Source organism: Ambystoma mexicanum, chromosome 12 (assembly GCF_040938575.1).
Source record: "Ambystoma mexicanum isolate Mex_15411 chromosome 12, UKY_AmexF1_1, whole genome shotgun sequence".
In the NCBI taxonomy this organism is placed as follows: Eukaryota; Metazoa; Chordata; class Amphibia; order Caudata; family Ambystomatidae; genus Ambystoma; species Ambystoma mexicanum.
In genome coordinates this window covers 117,839,938-117,867,123 of record NC_090936.1, presented here as the reverse complement: position 1 = coordinate 117,867,123, position 27,186 = coordinate 117,839,938, and the positions used below count along the sequence as shown (strand labels likewise).

Here is a 27,186-nt window from a genome sequence, read left to right as displayed (position 1 = left end):
AGACTGAGAGAGCCAACGCTACTTTAGAACAGTTCCTCCGTTGTCTGTGCCTACGCTTTCAGTCTTCCTGGTTATCAATGTTGTTGCCCGCTGAGTTTGCCTATAATAACTCTTTGCACTCGGCTTCTGGGGTGTCACCTTTCTACGCCATGTATGGGCAGCATCCGCGATCTTTGCCTTTGGACCCTTCTGTTCCCTTGGACAATCCGGCAGCCCAGGCGTGTCTTCGAGACATCAAGTCCATCCACACGGCAGTTCGTTTGCATCTCCTTGCTGCCCAGAATAGGGCCAAGAAATATGCTGACCGGCATCGGAGTCCTGCCCCGACATACAAGGTGGGCATGAAGGTCTGGTTGTCGACACGCAACCTGAAAATCCCTGGTAAACGCATGCTTTTGCCCAAATTTGTGGGTCCCTATTCTGTCACTGATATGATTAGTCCTGTGGCAGTACGGCTTTCTCTACCCGCCTCATGGAAAGTACATCCGGTTTTTCATGTAAGCCTCCTGAAGCCCTGTCCTCCTGCTACTCGCTTGCCACTCCGTCCTTCTCCCGTCCGGGTACTGAGCGAGGTTGAATACGAAGTGGCGGATATCTTGGACTTTCGGCTACGCAGGGGTCGCCCGTTCTACCTAGTTGACTGGAAGGGCTACGGTCCTGAAGACAGGTCTTGGGAACCGCTGCATAATATACATTGTCCTAAGCTCCTGCGCTCCTTCCATGCGCGCAGGGGGTTGGTGCCGCCTTTGGGGGTGGATGCTGTCACGCCTCGGCACCGTTCCACACTAAGACCCCGTGCTTTATACTTACCCCAGGTCCGACAGCGGAAAGGGACATTTGGCAAGACTATTGCGCTTCGCCGTTCCGTTCGGTATTCTGTGGCGCCATTCCTAATGAAGTGGAGAATGCCCTGGAGGCTGACGACTACCGCATCAGCCAGACGGTCTTTGAACTACGGTTCCCATGAAACCTAGGGAATCCGTAGTCCATGACATCACGATTGCCTCCCTCATTCTGCTCCACCTCCTCATTGATTTAAGCGGCTGTAACCCGGAGGACGCTGCTTCTGTTTGAAAGTTACTGCCGGCGTTGAAGTTCCGTCTTATCGCCTTGTTCCTGAAGTTTGTTGTATCATTGTATGTTCCTTCATACTACGCTCCGTGTATCGAACCCTTTTCTGAAACCAAGGACTGCCTGCCTGCTGATTCTGTTCACTTATTGCTCACCCGTGTACCGACTTGAGGATTGCTGTAAGGACTGCCTGCCTGCTGATTCTGTTCACTTATTGCTCGCCCGTGTACCGACTTGAGGATTGCTGTAAGGACTGCCTGCCTGCTGATTCTGTTCACTTATTGCTCGCCCGTGTACCGACTTGAGGATTGTTGTAAGGATTGCCTACCTGGTTCCACCCTTTAAGTGCACCTTGGGACGCCTTGCAGTTGGCACCCACCCGGATCTAGTGCGTCCCTCGTTCCGCCCGGGAAAAGCTACCCAACTAACATTTCCCCGTTTATTATTTTACACTGTCGTTGTGTTCTGCATCCTGGAGTATAAGGAAACTTCGACTTCCTAGGGTAAGACCTTCAGTGCCCTTAATTTTGTTCTCCTTGTTATCTACACCCCTTAGGTTGTTTCCTACATCCTTGTCTAGAACTCTAGGGGGGACCAGGGCGTTGTGGGTTCAGGACACAGGGACTGGGTTGTTCCAGTATTATTCTATCTTATCTCCACTTAGTGGTACTACTGTTATTCCAAGTGATTAATCGTGTGTTGTTTCTTGCAGCTGGGTCCGTGGCGGCGTGTTTCTCCCCGCTCTTTCGGGTGATCGGTCCCTCTGTCTGGTACAATAATCAGCAGTGGGTCATATCATCAGGAAGGTCGTTTTTTCCCTCATAGAGAGGAGGCTCGGGTGGAGGCTCCAACCCGAGCTCTTCAATCAAGGCACCGTCTCGCCGGTTTGGCCTCCTGTCTTGTCCACTCCCGTTCGGTGAGTAACATCGCCTCCCCCACATTGGTAAAATAAATAATAATAACAATACAAAATATATACACATATATATATATTTATAGACACAAAACACCAATAAAGATAAGTCTGTCAAGACAAGTACATAGGTTAGGGATCATCGGTGTAGTATAGTTTTGACAGCCTTGAGGCTGGAGCATTTGGGGCATGTATACAAAATACCAAGGGCCTCATTACGACCTCGGCGGTAGCCATGCCGCTATTGGCGGCATGGCTGCCGCCGAAATCGCGTCCGGGTCCTCAGAATGAGGAATTACCAGGCCATTCCGAGTTCGGAAGGCCCGGCAATTCCTCCCTCCAAGGACCCGGACCCGGTCCTTCCCCATTCCCATTTCAGCCCCCATAGGGCTGAATGGGAATGGGAGATGGAGCAAAGAACTGGCCATTACGAGTTGGCCCGTTGTTTGCTCCCTCAAACCAGGCGTGCTTACCGGGTCCCGCAAGGGGACCGCGTAATGAGGCAGTACGGGGTAAACGGCGTGGCACCTTTTACGGCGCTGTTTACCCCTTACCGCCAGGGTCGTAATTAGGCCCCAATAAAGTTGTGGTGTGTTTAAAAAAGCTTGAAAATCCTCCTTTCACCTGTAATGTGAAAGTAGGATAGTCCATTTGAGCCAAGTCATGCATTCCACAGCTACATATTAGCCACCGCTGGAAATTCACCTCCAGTTCTGAACAACATCAGCAAGGCATTGTGAGTATGCAAATGAGCCACATACAAACCTTTTTCTTCAGGAAATCGTCTTTGTCTTCAAGGGTAGTGCTTCTTTTTACATGGCTTAATCAACCCCAGACAAATAGACTGTCAAGACAACTACATACCGGGTTTCATCATTATTAGGTGTGATCAGTGCAGTAGAATCTTGACAGCGTTGGAGACTTCTCCAATTAGTTATGTTTGCTCTCTAGGTTGGACTATTGGAACAGTCTCTTTCTAAATCTACCTACCTCTACTCTTCGCCCTCTACAACTTATCCAAAACAGGACTGCATGACTTATCCTTGGCCTCAAGCTCTGAGATCGTATCGTTCCAGCCCTGAAATCTCTCCACTGGCTCCCAGTGGCTGAAAGTATTAATTTCAAGACCCTTTGCATTGTCCACAAGGCTTTCTGAGGCCTGGGTCCAAAATACCTTCAGCTGTCCCGCTGGAAATACCTTCCCTCCTGAGCTCTTAGCTCCTTCACCTCTAACTCCCTCAGGGTCAGTCCTTTCTCAAAGAAACGACCTGAGGGCAGATCTCTATTTTCGTCTGGGGCCTCACTCTGGAATAGCCTCCCTGCCTCCCTGAAACTTGAGAACCATCTTCGGTTCTGGAAGCACCATAAGGCCTTCCTCTTTGCTTCTGCCTTTGCTCCTCCTCTCCCCTGCTGATCTGTTCTGTCTTGGCATCGTGCACCTGGTTAGCCTCTGAATTTCGGGCACAGGTACCAGCTCGCCCTTCCCCACACCCGCACTGCCTCCTGGCCATCCCTTGCACTGGGGTCTGTATCTGTAACCCTAGAGCGCCCCCCTTTTATTTATTTTGCACTTAACAGACACACCATGGGCCTCATTACGACCCTGGCGGTAAGAGAAAAACGATGCCGGTAAATGATTACCGGCATCGTTTTCCGCTAGGTCCGATCATGACCCGTGATCGTTAACTACGATGCCATTAGCGGCATCGTAGTTAACGCTCCCGCTAACTGCACCAAGGTCGCGCGCACGCGACCTGCCACGCTGTAAATAGCGGCATGGCGCAAAGCTAAGCGGATCACGACCCAAGCGGATATGCACCTAACGCCATCACAAAGGCCGTTAAGTACCTTACCGCCATGGTGCTAATTACGCCATCGCGAACCAACCGTAAATGGCCATGTAAAGTGAACCCAGCTGCCACAGGTGCACAGAATCAGCACAGGTGGAGGCAATACAGACTCAGGAAGTACAAAAAGAGCACACCCCACCCCTTCCCACACCCAGTCACACTCCACAATGATACCAATAGGACTAGCAATGTTGGGGCTGGAGGACCTGATAGCAATGCAAGTGCTACAACAACAACAACAACAACAACAACAACAGGCAGCACAGAGGAGACGCAGGAGGAGAAGGAGGGCAAGGCAGGGCCAGCAAGCCCCACCAGCACAGCCAGTGCCACCACGGAGGCAGCCCCCAATCCCACTCATCAGAGCCAGTCCATTCAACCTCACTGCTGAGCAGATCCACACCCTGTACCGTTTGGACCGGGACACCATCACCGCCATCGTAGACATGACACACAACGACATCGTCAGCATGATAGAAACACCAACCGCCATCCCACCCCTACTGAAGGTAGTATCTGTACTCCACTTCCTGGCCACAGGCACCTACCAGCACACAGGGGGGCACTTGCATGGCATTTCACAACCATTATTTTCACGTACACTGATCCAAGTGCTCAATGCCCTCCTCAAGCACACAGACGACCACATCTCATTACCACGGACTGCCCAGGAGATTGCAAACACCAAAGTGGGTTTCCATGCACTAGCCGGCATACCTGGTTGCATTGGTGCCATCGACTGCACCCATGTGGAATTGGTGGTCCACATGCCATGGAGGTACCGTACCGCAACCGTAAACTATTTCACTCAATCAACGTGCAAATGGTCTGTGACTCCAACAGGATCATCACACATTGTTGTGCCCGATTCCCCGGAGCAACCCATGATTCAATGGTCCTGAGGAACTCCACAATATCACGCTACATGGAGCGACATGCAGGCCCAAGATCCTGGCTACTCGGTGAGTCTAATGTCATGCCCATGGAAATGTGAAGTGGGTAGGTGAACGACGTACCAATGCATACTCCACCTGGCTGAAAGGGGGGGGAATGATGCATACTCCACCTGGCTGAAAGGGGGGGAATGATGCATACTCCACCTGGCTGAAAGGGGGGGGGGGTGATGCATACTCCACCTGGCTGAAAGGGAGGGGGATGATGCATACTCCACCTAGCTGAAAGGGGGGGGGGAATGATGCATACTCCACCTGGCTGAAAGGGGGGGGATGATGCATACTCCACCTGGCTGAAAGGGGGGAATGAAGCATACTCCACCTGGCTATGAGTAGCAGAGACAACGGAGCCAGATCATACCCTAAAGCAAAACAAACTTCACCCAACACCAGTAAACCCAATGCCTGATGTATGCAGCCCTACCTTGTGAATGAGGTTGTGTCCCAACCACGACACAACCATCTGCAAGTGCATTGTACCAATTCTGACCACATTGACTACAACGAAATGCACCTACTTGCACGTCACCAAACACCATCAACCGAAAGGCCTGCCCCCCATAACTGCGCACGAAGGAGGCACATGACAGACAGAAACATCAACCCACCATCACACAGACAGCAGGGCCCCCAAAATGTCCCTATAAACATCAGTATTGCTCACTGGGGTCATGATGAGGCCGACAGCAATGTTGCAATGATGTGAGCATTGACATCACAGGACACGTGCCAGGCCACCAAAACAAACAGCATGAACGAACACAGTGGATGGGCACTCACAAGGCACTTGATCCCCCTGCATACATTGGTTGATGGCATGCAAAACAGGCCATGAGAGCCATGAGCATATACCGGTCGCATAGTGTGAATCAATTAGTGAATCAATGGTGGCACATCAAATTTCGAATTAGACATCATGACTGACACATACATTCTCGCCCACATGCAGGTGATGCAGGCTATCCCCTGAAGAGGTGCCTCCTTACACCAGTCCGGAACCCACAGAACCAGCACGAGGAGGACTTCAACCGTGCACATACACGTACCCGTGTGGCCATTGAGCAGGCATTCGGCCTATTGAAGGCACGGTTTCGCTGCCTCAGCAGGTCTGGTGGGGCACTCCTGTACCGCCATGAGAAGGTGGCAAAGATCGTCATGGCATGTGTCATGCTACACAATATGTGCGTCAGACGAAATGTGCCACTGCCCCCTGATGCAGAACTGCAACCACCTGACAATGAGGATGAGGAGGGTGCAGATGGGGCTGCACCTCATGGAGGAGGTGATGCACAGGAGGGGCGTGAAATGCATCAAGATATCATCAACCAATGCTTCTAGCACACACGGCTGGTATGTATGACATGGAGACGGCACTTGGGGCACTGTGTGTGTCGGGGACATGCACACTGTGGACTGTACACCAATAAACCACACATACGCAATGAACAATGTCCACACATTTGATTTGTGAAAAAGGAAAATGTGTATTTCAAATGTGAATTGTTGTGACACACCCACTCCCCCCTCCCCCTGAACACCCCAACACACCCACTCCCCCCTCCCCCCTCCCCCCTGAACATCCCAACACACCCACTCCCCCCTCCCCCTGAACACCCCAACACACCCACTCCCCCCTCCCTCCTCCCCCCTGAACACCCCAACACACCCTGTGACTAAGAGGCTAATGTTGCATGAAACGGTGGGCAGCCGCTATTGCAAGCCCCCTCTCCCGTCCCCCGGGGCACCCCTGCCTGTGCTGCGCAGGTTCCTCCCCGATCGGCGGATGGGGCTGCTTTGGGTGGAACTGGCAGCGGAGGAGGTCCCTGCCTGCTCATGTGCACACATGTCCCGAATGGAGTTGGCTAGCTCTGAGAGCACGCCCCGCACCGCGGCAAGTTCCGCACACATGTCCTTTGAGGAGGACTGCATTTGAGCCCTCAGGGTCTCAGTGCTCCGCTCCATTTCAGCCCTCAAGGTCTCAGTGCTCCGCTCAATTTCAGCCCTCAGGGTCTCTGTACATTGTTCCATAGCTGCCCTTGCCCCCCCCACATTCTGCAGCATGCTCGTTCATAAGCAAGGAGAGTTGTTGCTGGCGCGTGATTATCTCCTCCAGGGAATGTTGGCTCTGCTGGCCCATGCCTATTTCAGATGGTGTTACGAAGGGGCTGCTCCCCTCCTGCTGATTTTCGACAGGGCATGGGGTGGATGGCCAGTCCTCATCTTCTGAATGCCCCTGTGTGGGATCCTCATGGGGGCTGCTCTGGGACAGACAGGGGGAATGATGGTGGTCAGTGGGGGGGTCCGACATTGGGCTCCTCTGTGTCACTTTCAGAGCATGCTGCAATGGCAGCAGTTTCGCCTATGGTACTGCTTCCACCAGAACCTGTGTCTTCTGTGGCGAACATTGTGGGGATGTGTGGTACTGCTGCTGCTGCCATGCTGCCTGCTGTGGTGCCTGTCAGTGGCCCGGCCAGTGTACTAGCAATGGATTTCGGCTGCTGCGGTGTCTTGATCACTCCAGCTGAGGTGGAGGGTGTTGGCACAGTGGTCTTGGCCCTCTTGGCTGGTGTTGTGGCAGGGGTGTCCTCATCCTCGGGGTTGGAATTTGAGCCTGTGGTGGAACAAAGGAGGGAGAGTGTTATTGATGGTTCTGCGGACATTGGAATCGCGATGACTGACATCATTTTGGTTACTAGATGCAGCACATTTGAGGCAGGGGCATGCAGGTTGTCTCCTTTTTGTGTGGCTTTAGCATGGAGGTATGTGGGTGCCTGCAGTTAGGGTGTGCATACTACATGTGTACAGGGTGGAGGTTGGATGTGGCTGTGGGCAGTCTCCTGCTGATGTGTTGCATTTACACTCTAGGGCAACATTGTGCTACACAGGAATGGACTTCAGTGGCTATTGCATGGCTTGATTTGAGGCACCTACCTGCATCGCCTGATGTCGGTGCTCCTCTCTCCATCCCTCCTACCCCTTCTATGCTCTCCATGCCGATTGTGGAGGCACAGATTTCCTCCCATGGCTGGAGTTTGATTGGGGAATCCGATCCTCCCCGGTTGCCAGGCCCAGGTTGCGGTTTGCGGAAAGGATGCTCCTGACGCGGAGCCTCAGGTCGTCCCACCGCTTTCGACACTGCTGTGCGTTGCGGGGTACGGTTCCCACCGCACTGACCCGCTGTGCCACCAGGGCCCATATGGCCTTCTTCTTGGCAATTGCCGGCCTGGTCATTTGTGTGGAGAAGACCACCGCCGCATTCTCCTGGAGGGTCTCTGCCAGCATAGTGAGTTCCTCCCGAGTGAAGCGGTCCTGCCGCTGCCGATCGCAGGCTTTTTTGACAGCTTTTGGCATTTTGAAGTGGGAAAATGGGTGGGTAATGTGTTTTGACAGGTCTCAGGGTCGGATGTAGAGTGGTTGGGGAGGATGGCAATGGATTGTGTTTATAAAGATGGCCGCCGTGCTCTTTCCCGTTCCTGTGCGATGACGCTACTTCCGGTTCCGCTTATTTACGGTGACCGCTAATTACGGTGACCGCTAATTACGGTTGCCGCTGTGATGGATGGCGGTAGTGTACTTTGCGCGCCGTACGATGCCGGTAGGGGCCGTTTTGGGGTCTTTTACGGCATGGCGTAGTTTACATTACCGCCATGGCGTAATGCTCGTGCGCGATGGGTCGGAATGTGCCGGACTTTACGGCATCGCACCAGGGCGTAAATGTTAATTACGCCATGGCGGTAATGTTGAAAACCTACCGCCTGGGTCGTAATGAGGGCCCATGTCTGTAGCCTTTAACCCAGCACTTGCCACTGTCTGGCTGCACTACCACTGTCTGTTGCTTTTTATTTATTTATTTATTTTTATTTTATTTTATTTTTATTCGTTTGCTCAGCACTTTCCATTTGTCCCCCCTCCCTTGCACTTTCCCCTTTCCCTCTCCCATGCACTTGCACGTTCTCAATGTCACTGGGCCTAGTAAGATTGCTGTTTTGTTCTCCCTTGTTTCCCCTCCCTTGCCTCGTCACGCTCTGAAACACTTGTGTACGAGCGCGATACAAATAGAATATCAATATGTATCTAATATATAGCTCCTGAAAACTTACATCAAATTAAGCCCTGACTTTGATATGAGTTTTCAGATGTAAACTGCAAAATGTACAAACTGAAGCATATGACTTCTGTAGTTTGCACTTGTATGCAATTAACAGCTCCTGAAAATGTACATTAAGTCACCCGTGACTTTCATGTGTGTTTTCAAAAGATGTAAATTGCGTAATCTACAAACTGTGAAACTAATATGACCTTTGGTACAGATTGTATGAAAAATGTACATTTATTACAACCCTTAAAACAAACATCAAAATCAGCCCTGATTTTGAGGTGAGTTTTCAGATGTAAAGTGCGTAATGTACGAACTGTGAAACGCATACACCTCTTGGTACAGTACATATTAAAAGTGTACATTTATTCCATCGCCTTAAAACTGACATCAAATTTAGCTCAGAATTGCCTTTGATGCGGGTTTTCAGGAGATGTTCATTTTATAATATACGAACTGTAAAACGTATAGTGCTTGTCATAGAAGCGTGCATTGTAGGAACATGTGTAGTATCACCTTCATCCACAATTTTACCACTTCCACCATCTTTGGCAAACTTAATGCTCTTATTTCCCAATAATATTCCCTCCATTTCTAATGTCTACACTGTTTGTAACAACTGGTTTACTTTAATTGATGAAGTTGCTTAAGAGCCTTTTGAGGGTTTAACACCAATTTTGCAGTTGTGCAAAAATGTAGATGTTAATTTCGGGTTTCAATCACATTTTAGCCCTTATGCTAATTTCACTTGTGATTTTTGTGCATACAATGAATAGACATTTTACAAAAAAAGTGTAGTTCTTTTTCTGTTTAAATGATCTTTGTATTGCCTTTCCTTTCACCGCTCTATTTATAAATAATATGCAGGAAGAAACACTTTTTAGTCCTCTTAGGTGTATGCTTTTATGCGGCTTTAAAACTACTTGTTTTCTTTTGCAGATATCGATGAGTGTGATTATGACTACAATGGGGGCTGTGTTCATGATTGTATTAACATTCCAGGAAATTACAGGTGCACTTGCTATGATGGTTTTATGCTGTCTCATGATGGCCACAACTGTTTAGGTAAGAGCATTTTTATCTGAATGTTTGCTTTTTTTGTTACAAATGCTTTCTTGTATATTGGTAAGCTTTCTTTATTTTACTTCACCATTAAATGATATAGTCATGACTTCTACAATTTACAAGGCCTTTTGTTGAATTGCTTATGTCTGCCTTCAGAGATGGAGAGTTTTGTTTATTTGAGTTTTTGGGAGTTGCAATGAGTTCTGTTCTGCCCCAGGAAAGAAGCAAAAGTAAAAATCAATGCACATAATTATTGTCAACAAGAGAAGGTACACATAATGTACAAGGAGTGGCAGGTCCACTTATGCATTAAACAACATTTTGCATTCTGGCAATTCCTAACACATGACAATTTAGTTATGCTAGGGACTGAATTAAGTTGCACTGTGCCTGCCAGAACTTGTATTTGCAATGCGTCTATATACTGTTCTTTGCGTCTGTCAAGGCCTAGTTGTGTACTTCATAACAGCCCTAATGGTCACGCCTGTGCAACACATTTTCATGCCTTCGAGGCTAAATAGTGAAGCTTATCCAATTATATTGTACGTTTCTGACTCCTATGGAGAATTGCCTGTATGAGAACTTGGGAATGCTAGTTAACTCAGGTCAGAGCTCAGCTGTGAACAATTTTGTTAATTGTTGTCAGGAAATATTGCTGGCCTCAGACATCGTATTTGGAGACATCAGAAATGACCTAAGTCGAGTTAAAAAACAATTGTTCAGGAGGGATTGGTGTCGCACAATTGATACATTTCATGGTTACAAGTCCCTTCAACACCTGGCAAAGGAACACACAAACAAGGGAGTTCCTGACTCCTATCTCCAGCTGTACCCTAGTTCTTCCATTATGCAAGAATTCGTGAGGTTTAGGTGGAATTTGTAACCGACCACAGAAATATTGTCACATAGAAAGATAATTTCTAAGGAGGAAAAAGTTCGTAGATATTGCTCGAATAGTACTGAGACTGCGATGCACCTGATAATCTATTACCCTGAAATACAATGGTGCCGTAGGTCTTCCTTTAGATGTGTTTGGGACTACTTATCCTCCATTTCGAATCCTGAACACATTTGGTGGGTTTATTTGGCAGGGGAAAATCAGCCATGATTATAGAAGTCACTGGCTTTCTTAACAGTTTGAACCCGAGGGATAGTCCCTAGAATTTCAGAGTTGTAAAGTTTTAATGAATTGGGTTTTTTTTGTTTATTTTTATTCTCCTTATTTTATTTTTGTTTTAGCTTTGGATTTATTTGTGCAAGTAAGGAATCATCTAATAATTGTTTAAATGTAATTTTAATGTGGTTTGAGATTGTCTTTTCTTTTTTTACTTCTGTATAAAATTACTAAGGTTGAACATGTTTTAATCAATGTACACTAAAAAAAGTAAATAGTGTGCTCAAGACAAATAAAAGGGCTCATGTACCTAACCTTACCTCTGCCTTTCAAAGGCTTGGCATGGGGTTAATTGAGTGACGTTTGGTGATCACAAGCCCACCACAAGGGCACCAGCAGGCCGATGTAAAGGCAGTGATTGATGGTGAATGACAGTTGCTTGGGTAGGGCTGGCTTCAAGCACTGCCAAGGAGAAGAGGTACTCAACACAGAGGGAAACTTCACCTCGGTACACCGTGGCCATGACAGAAGGGGTCTGGGACTGCAAGGTGAGCAGCAGTGAAGGATAGAAGATCAGAACAGTATGTCATTCTTGTGTGTTTGCTTGTGTGTATGCATGCATGTGCAGGCGGTGTGGGGTAGTTGTCTGTGTGTGAGCATGCACATATATGGGGAAGAAAATATAGTGGGCTTGGACATGCTTATAGGTGGAACCAGATAATGACATTGTCTGTGATGTGGTTGGCAGGTGCCTCCAGATTGGGTACTTTTTTTGTGAAAAATGTGAGAATGGTATTGAATTGTTCCACACCCATTGTAAAATTGGCAAGGGACAATTTTCTGAAGGCAAAGTGAGACTTGCGTAGCTCAATTTTCTGGTGACAGTCTAAAATTGGCTTCAGCAATGTTCTGGTGAGATGAGACGCTGGCAATGTTATGGTTTAAGCTTGGATTTTAATTTCTTGGGGGCAATTATGATGCATGGCACTGTGCTCAAGTGGGTCAATTTGATACTCATGGTAATTAGGAAACCTTTTAAACTGGCATGACAGATTCTTAGTGGCAATGTTAACGGGCATGGGACATTGTTTCTGTGGGTAATGAGAAACGGTATGGTTATTTTCTAGGTGAAATGTGAAAGTGAAATAGTCCTTTTCTGTTGTCCATGTCAAATTGTAATGCCAATGTGGAAGTTTTTGGTGTGCAGTCTTTCCATTGAAACATTTTCCATCTACACATTTTCCATCGATTTATTTCTATCAAATAAATGTTCATCAAATGCATATTTGTGTGGAGTAAAGTGTTCATTTTGTTTGGGGTGGGTTTTTAAGGGTTCCAAACAGGGGTTGGGAGGGGGACCCCAAAACCAAAACAAAAAAACGCATTTGATTAACGTTTTTTGGTTAGAAAAAATTAGATAGAAATATGTGTAGATGAAAAATGTTCGATGGAAAGATATGTAACCAAAGTGGTTATGGTAATTAAAATCCACAACCGTGTGGTGTGGCACTTTGAGCTGATCCCTGACTTATTTGAGAGCTTCAGGGCCTATGTGTGCAGCATCCTTGGCATGTTAATATATTGGACCTCACCCTTAGTGGCCTGGTACACGATAAAAGTTCCAGTAATAACGTTTACCAGCAGTTTTACCGGACTGGCCAACTACAATTTTGCTGGTAGGGGTTAAGGATTTAACTCCAGCTAATAGCTGCAGGTAAATCTGACCCCTATTGGCAAACAACTGCCTGTATTACCGGCACGGCCAGTAATTGTGCCAATATCCTCCCATGGAGTCCTATGGGACACCATGGAATGGGGATTTACTGCTCATAACAGCACTTGTAATCTGCCTGTTATTCCGACAGACCAAGTGCCTGTATCAGCATTTCCATTTGCCAATATTACTGCTGTACTACTGGCAAACTTGTAATGAGGCCCATCAACACTGTAAAACAATGAACAATGCATGTAACTAGGGAGATTTTTAATTGGCATGGCAATGTGGCAACTTTAATTGGCCCTCATTACGAGGCTGTCGGTAAACCCGCCAGTACTACATTGCGGAACACCGGCAACCTCGCCTTACCGTTACCGCCACCTGACATCCAGTGTTACCAGGATATCACAGGTGGCGGCAGTACGGTAAGTTCCCATTCCCATAGAGTCCCATGAAACTCCATGGGAATGGGAAAAATGAAGCACTGGCACCGTTAACAACGGTGCCGGTGCTTCAGTGAAAAATGTCCCAGCAGGTGCCTGAACTACCGGCAGGTCAGGCCTGCTGGTTGTTCAGTGCCCCTACCGGCAGACTCACAATGACCTGGTGCAGAAAAGGTGCTGGACCTGGTCACTTATAATGAGGCCCATTATCTAAGAGCAGGTAAAGTGCAGCTAGCTGCCGAGAGGCAGAAGTGGTGCTCTGTCACATTGTTTTTCCCCTGGACCTTGCTGCAGTGTGTACAAACATAGTATTCCTTCCTCACCTTCCCCCAGAAGCTCAATGTCTCTAGCACTCTGGTCCTCTCCAGGCTGGATTACTGCAATAGCCTCTTCCTTAACCTGCCCCTTTCCTTCCTTGGCTCCCTTCAACTGATCCACAATAGGACTGCAAGACTTATATTTGCCCTCAAGCCCAGGGACCGTATCTCTCCAGCTCTAAAATCTCTCCACTAGCTCTCGGTGGCTGCAATCATCAAATTCAAGTCCCTCTGCATCATCCACAATGCTTTCTGGGGCCTGGGATCACGCTAACTGCAGCTTTCTCTCGCTAAATTCTCTCCTTTCAGATCCCTTCGATCTTCTAGCTTCAAATATCTGCTGATCAAATGTTTCTCCAAGCAGAGAACTGGGGGGCAGATCTCTCTCCTCGGCTGGCTCCCTCCTCTGGAACAGCCTCCCTCCTTCTCTCTGTTATCAACCGGTCCACATCAAGTTCCACAAACAACTCAAGACCTTTCTTTTCTCCACCTCCTTCCCTCTCTCCCCTCTCTCCATCCCTTGTTAATGGACCCCACCGCCGCTGAGACTGGCGGCCTGGACCCTCCTGTGTCTAACAGGGTTGAGGCCATCTGCCCAGTCGCCACCAGCACCACCCCCTGCACTGCCTGCATGTCATGGTTACAGGCCAGAGGCATACTTGCAGGCCCTCTTTCTGTATTGCTCATAGGGATAGGTGGAAGAGACAATCAGGAGTGGCATGGTTTAAGGCTCTGAGAACCCAGAGTATGTCAGCTGGGAGATCCCATCATCCAATAACTGCCAAGGGTACTTCCTGCTTCCCCCAACATGGACAAAGGTTCCCAGGACAAAGCAAGCAGCGCGGTCTAGTCTCTGGGCGTGGTTCTCTATATAAACCACGCCCAGGGACCAACACGCGCTTCGTGTGAATTCTGTATCACACGCTTACCCGGACTTCTCTGCTTCCTGCAGTCCGTGTGGACTCCTTCGTTTATCTGCAGTCCGTGTGGACTCTTCCGCTTACCTGCAGTCCGTGTGGACTTCTCGGCTTACCTGTAGTCCTGTGTGAACTCCTCCGGAGTTGTTTTGCCTTCTTCCACGGCCTACACAGCATACCAGCACCTGAATAGGAAAGACAAGAACAGATTATTAAGACCGGGCAGTGTCGGAACTTTGCTTCGCCTTCAGCAGCGCGTTAAAGTACCGCTCAAAGACCGCTTACTGACACCTTCAGAGTGCGGTTTCTCGTCTGGAACAGCTGTTGGTCCTGCCTTCTCGCTCCTTCCTTCCATCTAATACTTCAGCACCTCCCGGAGCGGACCTAAGCAGAGAAGAGAAAGACAAGGTTAGTCCCAGAAAACTTTTGTTCAGTACTCTCACCGCATTCAGGCTGCCAAGCACTCAGTGCAAGGAACTCTGTGCAACCCAGTGAGGCAACTGGGGGACTGAACTTACCTGGTACCAGAACTTACCTGTTAAACCAAACCCAGTGAGTTAACTGAGTCTCAGAACTTACCATTGGCACAAGGAAATCAACCAGTGAGGCAACTGGTCCTGATCTGAACTAACTCATACCTGAACTATAGTCGTTACACATGGCCATCTCCAGCCACTCCCTTCGGACCCCAGACATTGCGTCCGAGCAAGAGCAGGATGGAGAGCTTGCCTAACTAAACAGAAAGGTGAGTCATCCCCTGGTTGGGAGGGAGCTACATTCCTGGTTAGTGGGGACTGGGTAGAAGGGTGGGGGTTTTCCACTACTCACCTCCTCTTTTCTAAGAACGTTCCCTTTCTTGGCAGATAACCCCTTCAGCTGGAGAGGGCAAGTAGGAAACAAGGGAAGGCCCGGTGGACTCCATTGCTCCTGCGGAGGCTCAGGTAAACGTGACAGAACACGAAGCTGTCCTTAAACAACCCCGCCTGAGAGATGGAGCCCTCGGAGGTCGATCAGCTGTCACAGCTTCTGGGGGAATTAAGGGCCGAAGTGCACGCAGCTCGTTCGGAGCTGAACGCATTGAGGCGAGAACTGGTAGTGAACAGAGATAAGACTGATGAGATAGCCGGGCAGCTTTTACAAACCCAGGCGGGTCTCACCCCGTTACCAGGTGGACCTACCACCGCACCAACCCCGTCGTTACAGACTCAATCTGTGACACCTGTGCAAGTAGTCCTTCCCGGAAACATCCTGCTAGTGCCCCCTGAAAGGTTCCTGGGAGACCCAAAAAAGTTTGGAACATTTATGAACCAGTGTCACTTACACTTCCTGTGCAAACCAGGGGTATTTCCAACGGGCCAGTCCAGAGTGGTCTTTGTGCTTTCTTACCTGGGGGGTCATGCCGCAGACTGATCGATTCAGTTGGTGAACAGGGATGACCCCTTACTCCGGGATTATGCCGGTTTCCAAGGGGAATTAGAAAAGCTCTTTGCCCGCCGTACACAAGGGCAGGCTGTGTACGAAGATATGCTGTCTCTTAGGCAGGGCAATCAAGACCTGTTGGCCTATGTGGCTATGTTTAATCGACTAGTGGCTGAGACAAACTGGCCAGAGGAGAAACAAACTTCCTTGTTTTACAGAGGCCTGCGAGGGGACCTCATGGACGTGTTGGTACAGGTTGTGAACCCGCCAGATAACGGTTTGGATTTCATTGATTTGGCCTTCCGACTCGATCACCGCCTGCAGACCAGAAAGACTGACCGCATCCGCTCAGAGAGCAGAACCTTTTACATGCGCCCCAAGGAAAATCTAGGTCGCCCACCTGCAGAACCTCATCCGGAACCCATGCAGTTAGGTAGTATACGTGGGCCACTCACCAAGGCAGAACGGGACCGAAGACGACAAGAACAATTATGTCTGTATTGTGGTCAGGCTGGGCATTTTCTCCGCAATTGTGCCGCCAAGCCTCCACAAAAGGCGGTAGGAGCCACAGATGGGGAAAAAGCCTCCATGGAGGCGGAAAACTCCAGCGCCCGGCAAATTTAGAGGTCGGTTTGTCAAGCGAGGAAAGATCTAATCAGGCCTCGCATTTTGCTATACCTGTGGTGGTTATAGATCAACAGCAACCAACCAAACTAAACGCCCTGGAAGCGTTCATTGACAGCGGCGCCATAGGAAATTACATGGATTTAGTCATGGCTGGTAGAATGGGGCTTCCTGTCTGTACCAAGGCAACCGTAGAGAACGTGACCGCTGTGGATGGTTCAGTAAATCAATGCCCTGCAGAAATCATCCTGCTCTGTCACGATGGACATAAATGGCTAATCTTGTTTGATCTCATCTCAGCCCCACAGTTTCAGATGATACTTGCATACCTTGACTCGAAAAGCACAATCCCCAGATACACTGGCGCACTAGAACGTTAACCTTCCCTAAGGAATGCAGCCATTGTTATGAAACCACAAACCAGACTTCTCCACTCTGACTACTCGCATCTCCCAATGCCACACCCGTGTTAGGGGTCTTACCCCTGGAGTACCAAGAGTACCAAGATGTATTCGCCAAAGAACAGGCCAATACTTTGCCACCACACCGTGCTTACGATTGTGAAATCGATTTAATACCAGGAGCACAAGTCCCATGCAGCCGAATATACGCCTTGACCGAAGACGAAAACGTTCATCTAAAGAAATACTTGGACCAATACCTTGCAAAAGAATTCCTACTTCCTTCAAAATCACCCGCGGTTTCGCACCCGGTACGTTCTCTACGAATACCAGGTGATGCCCTTCAGGCTATGTAATGCCCCGGCCGCATTCCAACACTTTATGAACGACGTCCTACGAGAACTACTGGACGTCTGCGCAGTAGTATATATCGTCGACATCCTCATCTACTCGGCAACTCCTCAATGTTAGGGAGAATTCTCTCTTTAGGCTGAATTTCCTAGCCTAGTGAGTCCCCCAGCAGCTTTGCTGGATTTCTGGAGTTTGTTTTTTTCTCCTGCCAAGAGTGAGACTCTTTTTCTCCCACTCTTGGACATGATTTATGGTACTGTTAATGTGTTTTATGGGCTATGGGGTCCTTTACTCCATAGGGTCTCATGTGTTTTTACTATGTGTGTTACACAGCACCTTCCGTGCAGTGACACAGGGGTGTCATAGTGACACCCCACCATAGACTCCATACCCTGGGACTGACTACTGTCTCCCAGGGCATGTAAAGTCACCATTGGCTTTACTAGTCCCAAATTATTAACAGAAACCGGTACAAACCATCATATTGTGGACGTAATGGTCTGGGCAATTCGATTGCCCCGGGGTCTGTTAGTCGAGGGGGCACGTCTCCGTCCCCCCTGATCGAGTTTTGGCTGGTGGCAGTGGATACTACTTTTTATATTCGACCGCGAATATATCCCTATGGGATTTTCCCATTGTTCGAGGCTACCAACTTTAATTATTTAATTCTCATAGCCTCGAACATACTGCCGGTTTATTTAATTAATATTAATTCGCCAGTTGGTATTTTTTGCCAGGACTCGATTCTAAAATGGCGTTTGTGTTCTCTTCTGTGACTCCAACCCAAGTCGAGCCCTTTGTTCCACTTTTTGGTGGGCTTCTCCACAGAGGCCTCCAAAAGTGGTGCCACTCTGTCTAGGTACCACAGGGGGTGTGGGAGGGGGTTTAGGCACCCTGGACTGAGTTACCTTGGTAACTCAAGTCGCACTCTTGTGTAATTGGCCCAAGTGGTGAGCCGGCCGGCTCACCACTTAGCATGTTTGATTGACAGCTAGGCTGAGTGAATGGGGGTGTGCTGCATAAAAGCAGGGCCTTGGGGACTGGAACTTCAGAAGTCGCCACAGGACCTGAGAATCCGACGAGGGAGAAGCTGAGCCGACCTACCACGACGACACCACCGGTGGAGCCCTGCGGAACCGACTCACCACTTCCCGATGACAGAGAAGATCTCCCGGCTGTAGAGGCTTCTTCCCCTGACTTGTGGGCACAACCAGTTTACCTTCTTTTCCTTGCATCCCAGGACGTCTTGTGGTGGAATTGCCCGTGCCAAGCACCCCGGCAACCGGATAGCCACTTACCACTGGACCGCGAATAAAAGGACCGCTCCTTTTACCTGAGAACTCTGCGGCTGGTTTCTTCCCTGGCAGTGCAACAGACTCCTGTCTTCCTCCCCAACGAGATCCTCTCTTCCCCCGGACAAAGCACCGACTTGCATCCGCTGCCAGGAACAACTGCCCCCGCTGGAGTATTCTCACCACTTTAAGGTACCGTGTCCGCCAGGCCTCCCTTTCTAAAGATTGCTACAAGGTAATAATAATCCCTTAACCTTCTGGATTGGGCTGGCCGCCTTGACCATCTAACTGGTCCCTTTCTTTGGTCCAACTCTTTTTTGAACCTTTCAAGACTTTTGTGCACTGCAACCGTATGACTTTGGACACATTTCGTTCTGATCCTCTTAAAGTGGATCCGGCCTTCTGAACTCTAACTTCACGGTTTTACTTTGCCTTCCTCTCTTGTTGTGTTCTTGTGAAAGTGTTGGGATCTGTTTCAAATTATACTCTGCTCTTCTCTCCCTTTTTAAAACAAATTATTAGAGTGCCATCTGCGTTAAGCGCTCACCGCTGTCTGAAAATAAGTGGGGCTTTACTTAAGACTTGTCTAATATTCTTTTAAGGGAGTGTATATCTTTTAGTGATCGTGTTTTTTAACTGCTTAACCTTAGTGCCTGTGTGTTTTACTAGATGTGGTTTTAAATAAATAATTATATCTCTTTTACACCAAGCTCTGGTCAGTGTTTACTTGTTCTACTGTGTTCTTTTGACCTATTGTGAATACTATGTATACTGCCTAACTCTTCTTGAGGGAAGTCTGACTGCTCAGCCACAGCTACCAAGTGAATCTGTGTGGTACAGACTGCTACCAAGTGGGTTTACTGCCAAACACCTGTAGTCTTAAATCTTTTACAGTGGTCCCAGAGGGAACTGCACAGGTTTCTGCCTAACACTGGTGTACAGCAGTGGGATTTGTATTGAGTATACACTTTAGTGTGCTTTTTGAGCACTTTAGGACAACTAACCACAGAGCTTAGCACTAAAAAAAAGCTGATTTTCTAACTATGTCTGTTGTGGAGAGTTATACCCTAGAATCATTGTCTGCCAAAACTGCTGATTGCTTAAAGGTATTGTGTAGACATAAGAATCTCTCTGAGAAGGGCAAGAAAATTGAACTTATAGAAAGATTGTTAGAAAACCAAAGTCTAGGAGGTACAGAGGAATCTACCCTCCCCAGAAAATGTAGAAAACAGTGATGGTATTGATCTGAATCAAAGTCTTGATAATGAGTCAGAAGAGGAAAGTGAACCTAATGAAGTTAGCCACTCTGAGCCTCTGTCTGCCTTACCTACTGTACCTACTGGGCCTATAGCAGGTCCTACATGTAACCCTGCTTATTTTGAACTTGAAAAAATGAAGCTTGAATTACAGTACAAACGCTTTATTGCGCAATCTGAAAGAAACCAAGAGCTAGAGTTCAGAAGAATGACTGCCCAGGCTGAGCAGAAGCAAAGTGAGTTAAGACTCAGAGAAATAGAGCTTAATCATGAACTAGAAATGAAGAAGTTGTCTGTGGAAAATGCTTCTTTCTCCTCTGGTTCCTCTAGGAGTTCCAGTCCCAAAAGACCCCGGATGCCTAAGGAATAAGTGGGTATGTATGAACCTAAGTTGGATGTGTTGGATTGGTTAAAAATGTTTGAGTATAATCATGGGCTCCAGGACATCACAGGGAATGAGTTACTTCCCTGGTTGTTATCTAGGCTTCCTCCTGTTGCAACTGATGTGGTAATGGAGTTGGGGGAGGTGGATAAGAAGGATTATGAATGTGTGAAACTAGCTCTGATAGCTAGATTTGGGAAGACCCCTTCCCAGTACCTTAAGAGGATTAGGACCCTCAAAACGCATGATGGTACCCCTTGGGCTACCTGGGTGAGTGAAAGTTTGAAAAACTTAGAGGGATGAATTATGGGTTACAGAGTTAACACTTATGAAGGAATGAAGAATCTTGTAATGTTGGAGTCAATTTATGATGCCTGCTCTCCTGGGCTCAGACAGCACTTGGCTGATTCAAGGGAATTCGATTCGAGGAAGTTAGCTAAGGCTGCTGACTTGTGGGTTGCCAACAGGGCCACTCACAAGGATTCTGGGGCTACTCAGAAAAAGGAAGAGGAAAAACAGCCAAAAAAGGACTCCAAAGAGAATTCTAATAATTCCAATTCCAAAGAGGGCCCCAAACAAAACCAAAACGGTAAGCCACAAGGGAAACCAAATCAGGCTAGTGTACCTCCTGGTGCCAAACCAGAAGGAGGTCAGAACAAGCCACCATTCCAGAAAGCATTTGGTAAATGCTTTGTTTGTGGCTCTACTGATCATGTGAAAGGAGATCCCAGATGTAAGGCTAAACCTTCAGGGGTCCAGCTTGTCTCCTTAGCCTTCGCTCCAGAGGAGGAAGTGCAAATGGCAACTGGAAACTTTCTATTGCTGGCTGATGAACCCATTGGAGTCTCAGCCAGTGTTTCTTTAGTGTCTCTGGGATTGTGGGAACAACAGAACTTAGACGTCTATAATTCTATCCCAGATAATACTAAAGAGTATTATAAGGACAGTGTCCAGGTGAATGGTCAGGAGACTCCTGCCATTAGGGACACTGGGGCCAGCATAACTGTGGTGGACAAATATTTTTTTCAGGCTGAGGATGTTGCTAAGGCACCCAAACGCCTCACCAAGTTAGCTGGTGGGCCTGTGCAGATGCTTCCCCAATTACCAGTTCTCATGCAGTGTAATGACATGACTGTGAAGATACCTGTCAGCATGCAAAGTGAGGTACCAGGAAGGGTTCTGCTGGGTAATGACTTAAAAACTCTTGGAATAGTGTCACATACCCCCAGACCTCCTAGTAAAAGGTTACAGGAGCTCACCAGACCTGCAATGGAGCGAACCATGAGAGGTACTCCCAAGGAGATGATGAAGAAAGAGATCACTCCTACTCCACTGGAGATGTCAGCTGCTGTCTCTAAGAAACTAGAAGGAAAAGGGAAACCTAAAACTTCTAAAAAGAACCTCACAGCCAGCACTCCAGTGCAGCCAACAAGGACTTCCCCTAGGTTGTCCAAAGTTACACCAGTAACTCCCCCTCCAGCTGAGGCTGAGAGGGAGGTACAACCCTGTGTGGTTGAACTAGACTCTGAAGAAGAGCTAGTGGAAGGCCAGGAACTCATTGTTATGATGCCTGCTCCCGAGGAGCCAGGTCAGGCCCAGCGTCCCCGGAAGCAGACTTCATACTCACCAAGCAGGACCCAGCAAACCCCTATAGGGGCTCTTTGGACCTTGTCCTGGCGCCTTTGGCGCCAGGCTCATAAAAGGCATCTGTCCTGGCGCCATAGGCGCCAGGCTCATCATGGCAGAACATATGGTAATGCTTGGGTGAACTCACCTGAGGCAGACCATGCTGCATACTCACCCGAGGCAGACCATGCTGTCTGAAGCTCCAAGCCAACTAAGGCTGAGGAGGAACTATTTTCTTTCAGGAACTCTTTTCTTACTCGGGTGGGGCCAGTGGAAGAACACACACCTGAAGCTCTTCCAAGGCTATTTAAACCACGCCCGGATGGCCACACGTGCGTCGCGTTATTCTGCATCTGCAGCAGCACGCTCACCGAGTCGGCTCCTGCATCCTGGCTCCTGCCACGCCCGCCAGCACCTGGAACACCTGCAAGGAGAGAAAGGCAAGCATTAGGACATTACCTACCTTCATCCAGCATCCGGATTCTTCACTCCGTCGATCCTGCAAAAGAAAGTCAAGGGTTAGAAACGCATCTCATCGCTCGCTGCAGCGCCGCTTCCACTTACCTTCACGTGGCGCTGTCAAGCTCTTCAGCGGTCATAGGCGACATCGGCCGCATCCCAGCACCTACGGAAAAGAAAGACAATAGTTAGAAGCGCTCCGCTTCTCACGCTGCTGCGCCGCTTCCACTTAACTTCACGTGGCGCAGGCAACCTTTTCAGCGCCCATAGGCGACATCGGTCGCATTCAAGACCTACGGAGAAAAAGGACAAAACAAGGTGAGCAACGAACTAATTGCAAAAGGACAGATTACTCACCTTAAGTCTTACCTGAATTTTGTTGGGACCTCAGTTCCCTTTTCGGGTCAGAGCGGCTTTTCTGGCTTTTCCGTACCCCGGCCCCTATGGGGAAATAAGACACACTCATTAAGGTGTCGGAGCAAACCACTACGGCACACCTTCATTAAAAGTACTCACCTGAGCTTACCTCGGCAAATCCATTCCTCCACACGGATTCCTCACCTAGTCCCTGAAAATTAAACAAAGGCCAAGGGACAAATAAGACTTGATCTTTTGAACTATATACTTACGGCAGCGTTTTGGTAAAGGCAAGCAGACATCGAACCCTCGCCAAATCCGAGATCCAGTGAAGTAACTGGAAATCTACGCGCCCCTGCGTCAGAAGCAGGATGGAGAGCTCGTCCATACAGAAATTAAGGTAAGAGTCTGCGGAAGGCACAGCTAGGGTTCGAGGAGGGTGAGAAGGGGAAAAAGGGGGGAATCTCACACACAATCTAGCAGACAGTTAACTCCCTTTTCCCATCTACAGAAGGATTATTCTACGGGCCAGACAGACGAGGTTTGGGGGTCCAGTCCATCTTCCAAGCACTACGCTTTACCGTGGAAGAAGTTGTAGCAGTCCAGAACGGGTCGGCGCCTCCGTGGGAATCAGGTGAGCGTTACAGAATGCAAAGCCTACCAATAACTTCCTACCCAGGCGCCATGGAAACCTCCGAGACAGACCAGCTGGCCCAGCTGTTAGGGGAATTACGAGCCGAAGTTCATTCCGCTCGCCAGGAGGCGAATGCCCTCAGGAGGGAGTTAATTGTGTCAAAGGAACGAACTGATGATCTTGCCCGCCAGCTGTTGCAGAGTCAAGCTGGTCAAACTCCTCTACCAAGTTCAGGGGGTAGTTTCACCCCCGTGGCGTCAACTAATCCAGTGCAAATCAATCTACCTGGAAACGTTCCACTGGCCTCGCCTGAACGTTTTGCTGGAGATCCCAAAAGATTCGCAGTATTTATGAATCAATGCCGATTGCATTTCCTCTGCAGACCTGGCCTTCCCGAATGACCAAACCAAGGTAGCCTTTGTACTTTCTTATCTCAGCGGCAGCGCAGCTGATTGGTCAATCCCATTGGTTACTCAAGACGACCCGATCCTTCAGAACTTTCAAGCCTTCCAGACAAGTATGGAAAGACTTTTTGCGAGGCATTCTCAGGGACAGGCCCTGGACAACGAACTCCTATCTCTACGACAGGGTAATCTGGACCTCTTAGCTTACATTGCGACCTTCAATAGGTTAGTTGTGGAAACAAGATGGCCCGAGGATAAGAGAATTACGCTATTCCATCGAGGTCTACGTGGAGAACTTAAAGATGTCTTGGCCCAGGTCGTAAATCCACCCCAGGACTGCTCGGACTATATTGACTTAGTGGTCCAACTGGATCACAAGCTTCAAAACAGAAAAGCAGAGCGGTCCAGGTTTGAAACCCGGGTTTTTGCCAAAGCCCAGGTTCACCCCAAGGGTGTCGATGCTACTGAACCTATGCAGATTGGAGTAGTCAAGGGACCTTTGACCCAAAGGGAGCGTGAAAGAAGACGGCAAATGCAATTGTGTCTCTACTGTGGAACTTCAGGACACTTCTTACGAGACTGCCCTGTAAAACCGGCCAAAAAGGCGGTAGGAGCCACGGATAAAGATCTTGTAGAATCTGAGCCGGGAAACGACCACGCCCAACAAGCGTAGAGGTCCGCTTGCCGAGCTTAAAAACCAACTCTTTGACCTCGCACTTCACCATGCCAATGGTCCTCGTAAATCCAAACCAGCCTGAACGGTTGCATGCAATTAAGGCATACATCGATAGTGGGGCTATAGGAAACTACGTGGATCGTGAATTGGCTTCTAGGATGAACCTCCCTCTTTGTCCTAAAACCAATAAAGATGTCATCACCACTGTGGATGGAACCGAAATCGCCTCTGGTCCGGTAACTCACTCCACCACGGAAGTGACATTGCTGGGTCAAGACGGGCATTGGGAGGCAATGGTGTTTGACGTAATCAAGGCTCCGCAATTTCAAGTAATTCTAGGAATCCCTTGGTTGGAAACACACAATCCTCAAATTGATTGGCGAGCAAAGAGGATAACCTTTCCAGAGTGTGTACAAACCTGCTATCCACGAAATACAAGCATTGGCCTAGCTACCGTAACCCCTGTCAGTTTACAAATACCGCCAGAGTACCAAGAGTTTCAAGATGTCTTCCAAAAGGAGCAGGCCAATACTCTACCGCCCCACAGGTCATACGATTGCCAGATAGATCTACTACCCGGTGCAACACCCCCTTGCAGCAGGATCTATGCCCTTACCGAGCCAGAGAATCTTCATTTACGACAATATCTGGACCAGTACTTAGCCAATGGTTTTATTCGCCCGTCTAAGTCTCCTGCATCCTTGGCTTTATTCTTCGTACCAAAAAAAGAAGGCAATCTCAGAACTTGTATAGACTACCGCGCACTGAACCAGATAACTGTCAAAAACAGATACCCTTTGCCTTTGATCCCTGAACTCCTTGACCAAGTGAAAGATGCCTGCATATACACCAAGCTAGATCTCCGGTGGGCTTACCATCTAGTGCGAATCAAAGAAGGCGATGAATGAAAAACTGCCTTCCGCACTAAATATGGGTTGTTCGAGTACCAAGTTATGCCTTTTGGACTGTGCAATGCACCGGCTGCCTTCCAATATTTCATGAACGATGTCCTCAGGGAACTCATCGATGTTTGTGTTATCGTATACATCGATGACATTCTTGTATACTCCTCTTCAGAATCTGATCATCGAAACCATGTCAGGGCAGTCCTCGAGAAATTGCGCCAACACAAACTATTTGCTAAACTTGAAAAATGTGTTTTCCATGTCACGGAAGTCGAATTTCTAGGTTTTATCCTGACACCTAAAGGAGTTCACATGGACTCACGAAAAGTGGATGCTATCCTCAAATGGCCATCACCCAGCTCTGTAAAAGGTGTTCAAAGCATGCTTGGCTTTGCCAATTTTTATCGCTGGTTATTTCCGGAGTTTTCACGGGTGGTTCAACCCATCACTGCACTCTTAAGAAAAAATAAACGTTTTGAATGGTCTAAAGAAGCTGAGCAAGCCTTTCAAGAACTAAAAGCTAAATTTACTTCTGCACCCGTATTGAAACACCCACGCCCGGATCTCCCTTATATCGTCGAAACCGACGCATCCAGTCTAGCTATGGGAGCTGTCCTTTCTCAAAGGGACCCAGAGACTAACCAACTGCATCCCGTTGCGTTCTGGTCCAGAAAATTCTCGGCTCCCGAGATTAACTACGCCATCACGGACAAAGAACTGTTAGCGATTAAATCTGCTTTTAAGGCCTGGCGACATTATCTCCTTGGCGCAAGACATACCATCACGGTGATCACCGACCATCGGAATTTACAGGACTTGAAAACCGCCAAGGCTCAGTCATCTCGACAGCTCCGTTGGGCTCTGTTTTTTGCTGAATTTGATTTCATAATCACCTACCGTCCTGGCTGTAAGAATGGCAAAGCAGATGCTCTATCCCAAATTGGAATGGGGGACACAGTCACTAACTCAGAGCCTGTACCGATAATTCTCGAACAGAGGATCTTAGGTATGACTTCTTCACAATTGCTATAAAATATCCAAACTAGAGTTAAACTACTCCTGGACCCAACAGACTTGCAGGACTGGGTTCAAAAGGGATCTGATATTACTATAGATAACGATTTACCTTATTTCCGAGGACGATTATTTCTTCCACACACGGATTTACAAAAGCTAGTTGTTTCTTGTTATCACAATACACTAATAGAGGGACAACCCGGCATTGCCAAAACTGAGGAAAAGGTGAAAAGACAATTCTGGTGGCCTTCTTGGCGAAAAGATGTAAAATCATTTGTGATGTTCTGTGGTGTGTGCGCCCAAAATAAAGGCCAAAAGAAAAGACCAGCCGGTCTTCTTCAACCGTTAAACATTCCACCATCGCCCTGGCACACCCTGTCATTGGATTTTATTACGGACTTACCCCCCTGTTCAGGATGTAACACTATTCTTGTTATTGTGGATTTATTCTCCAAGATGGCACACTTCATTCCATTAAAAGGTTTACCTTCAGCTTCGGTTCTAGCTAAAGAATTCCTTGAAAATGTTGTCCTGTTACACGGATTTCCGTCTGTGCTGATTTCAGATCGAGGAAGCCAATTTATTTCCCACTTTTGGCATAGATGTTGTCAATTGGCACAAATCGATGTAAGACTATCAACCAGCCATCACCCCCAGACCGAAAGTCAAACAGAAAGAACGAACCAGACTCTCGAACAATATTTACGTTGTATGCTACAACAATCTGAAAGTAACTGGAAAGACATTCTTTGGATAGCTGAATAGGCATATAATAATTCTGTGCACTCTGGAACTGGGCAAAGTCCTTTTTACACTTTATATGGGCTTCACCCTCGAACCTCTGACCTGGATCCACCTCATGATCTCGGAACACCCGCAGTGGACCAGCTGCATACCGCAATTACCAAAGCCTTCAAAGAAGCAACT

General features: G+C 48.2%; 1 protein-coding gene across 3 annotated transcripts in view; it reads left to right on the top strand.

The window, feature by feature from the left end:
• SCUBE1 (signal peptide, CUB domain and EGF like domain containing 1) overlaps positions 1 to 27,186 on the top strand; it is a 2,600,196-nt gene that overhangs the window by 115,678 nt on the left and 2,457,332 nt on the right. For all 3 annotated transcript variants that reach the window (XM_069628128.1, XM_069628129.1, XM_069628127.1), the window contains exon 3: positions 9,823 to 9,948. In XM_069628128.1, coding sequence (XP_069484229.1) covers positions 9,823 to 9,948 — 126 coding nt within the window. The remainder of the gene's footprint in view (positions 1 to 9,822; positions 9,949 to 27,186) is intronic.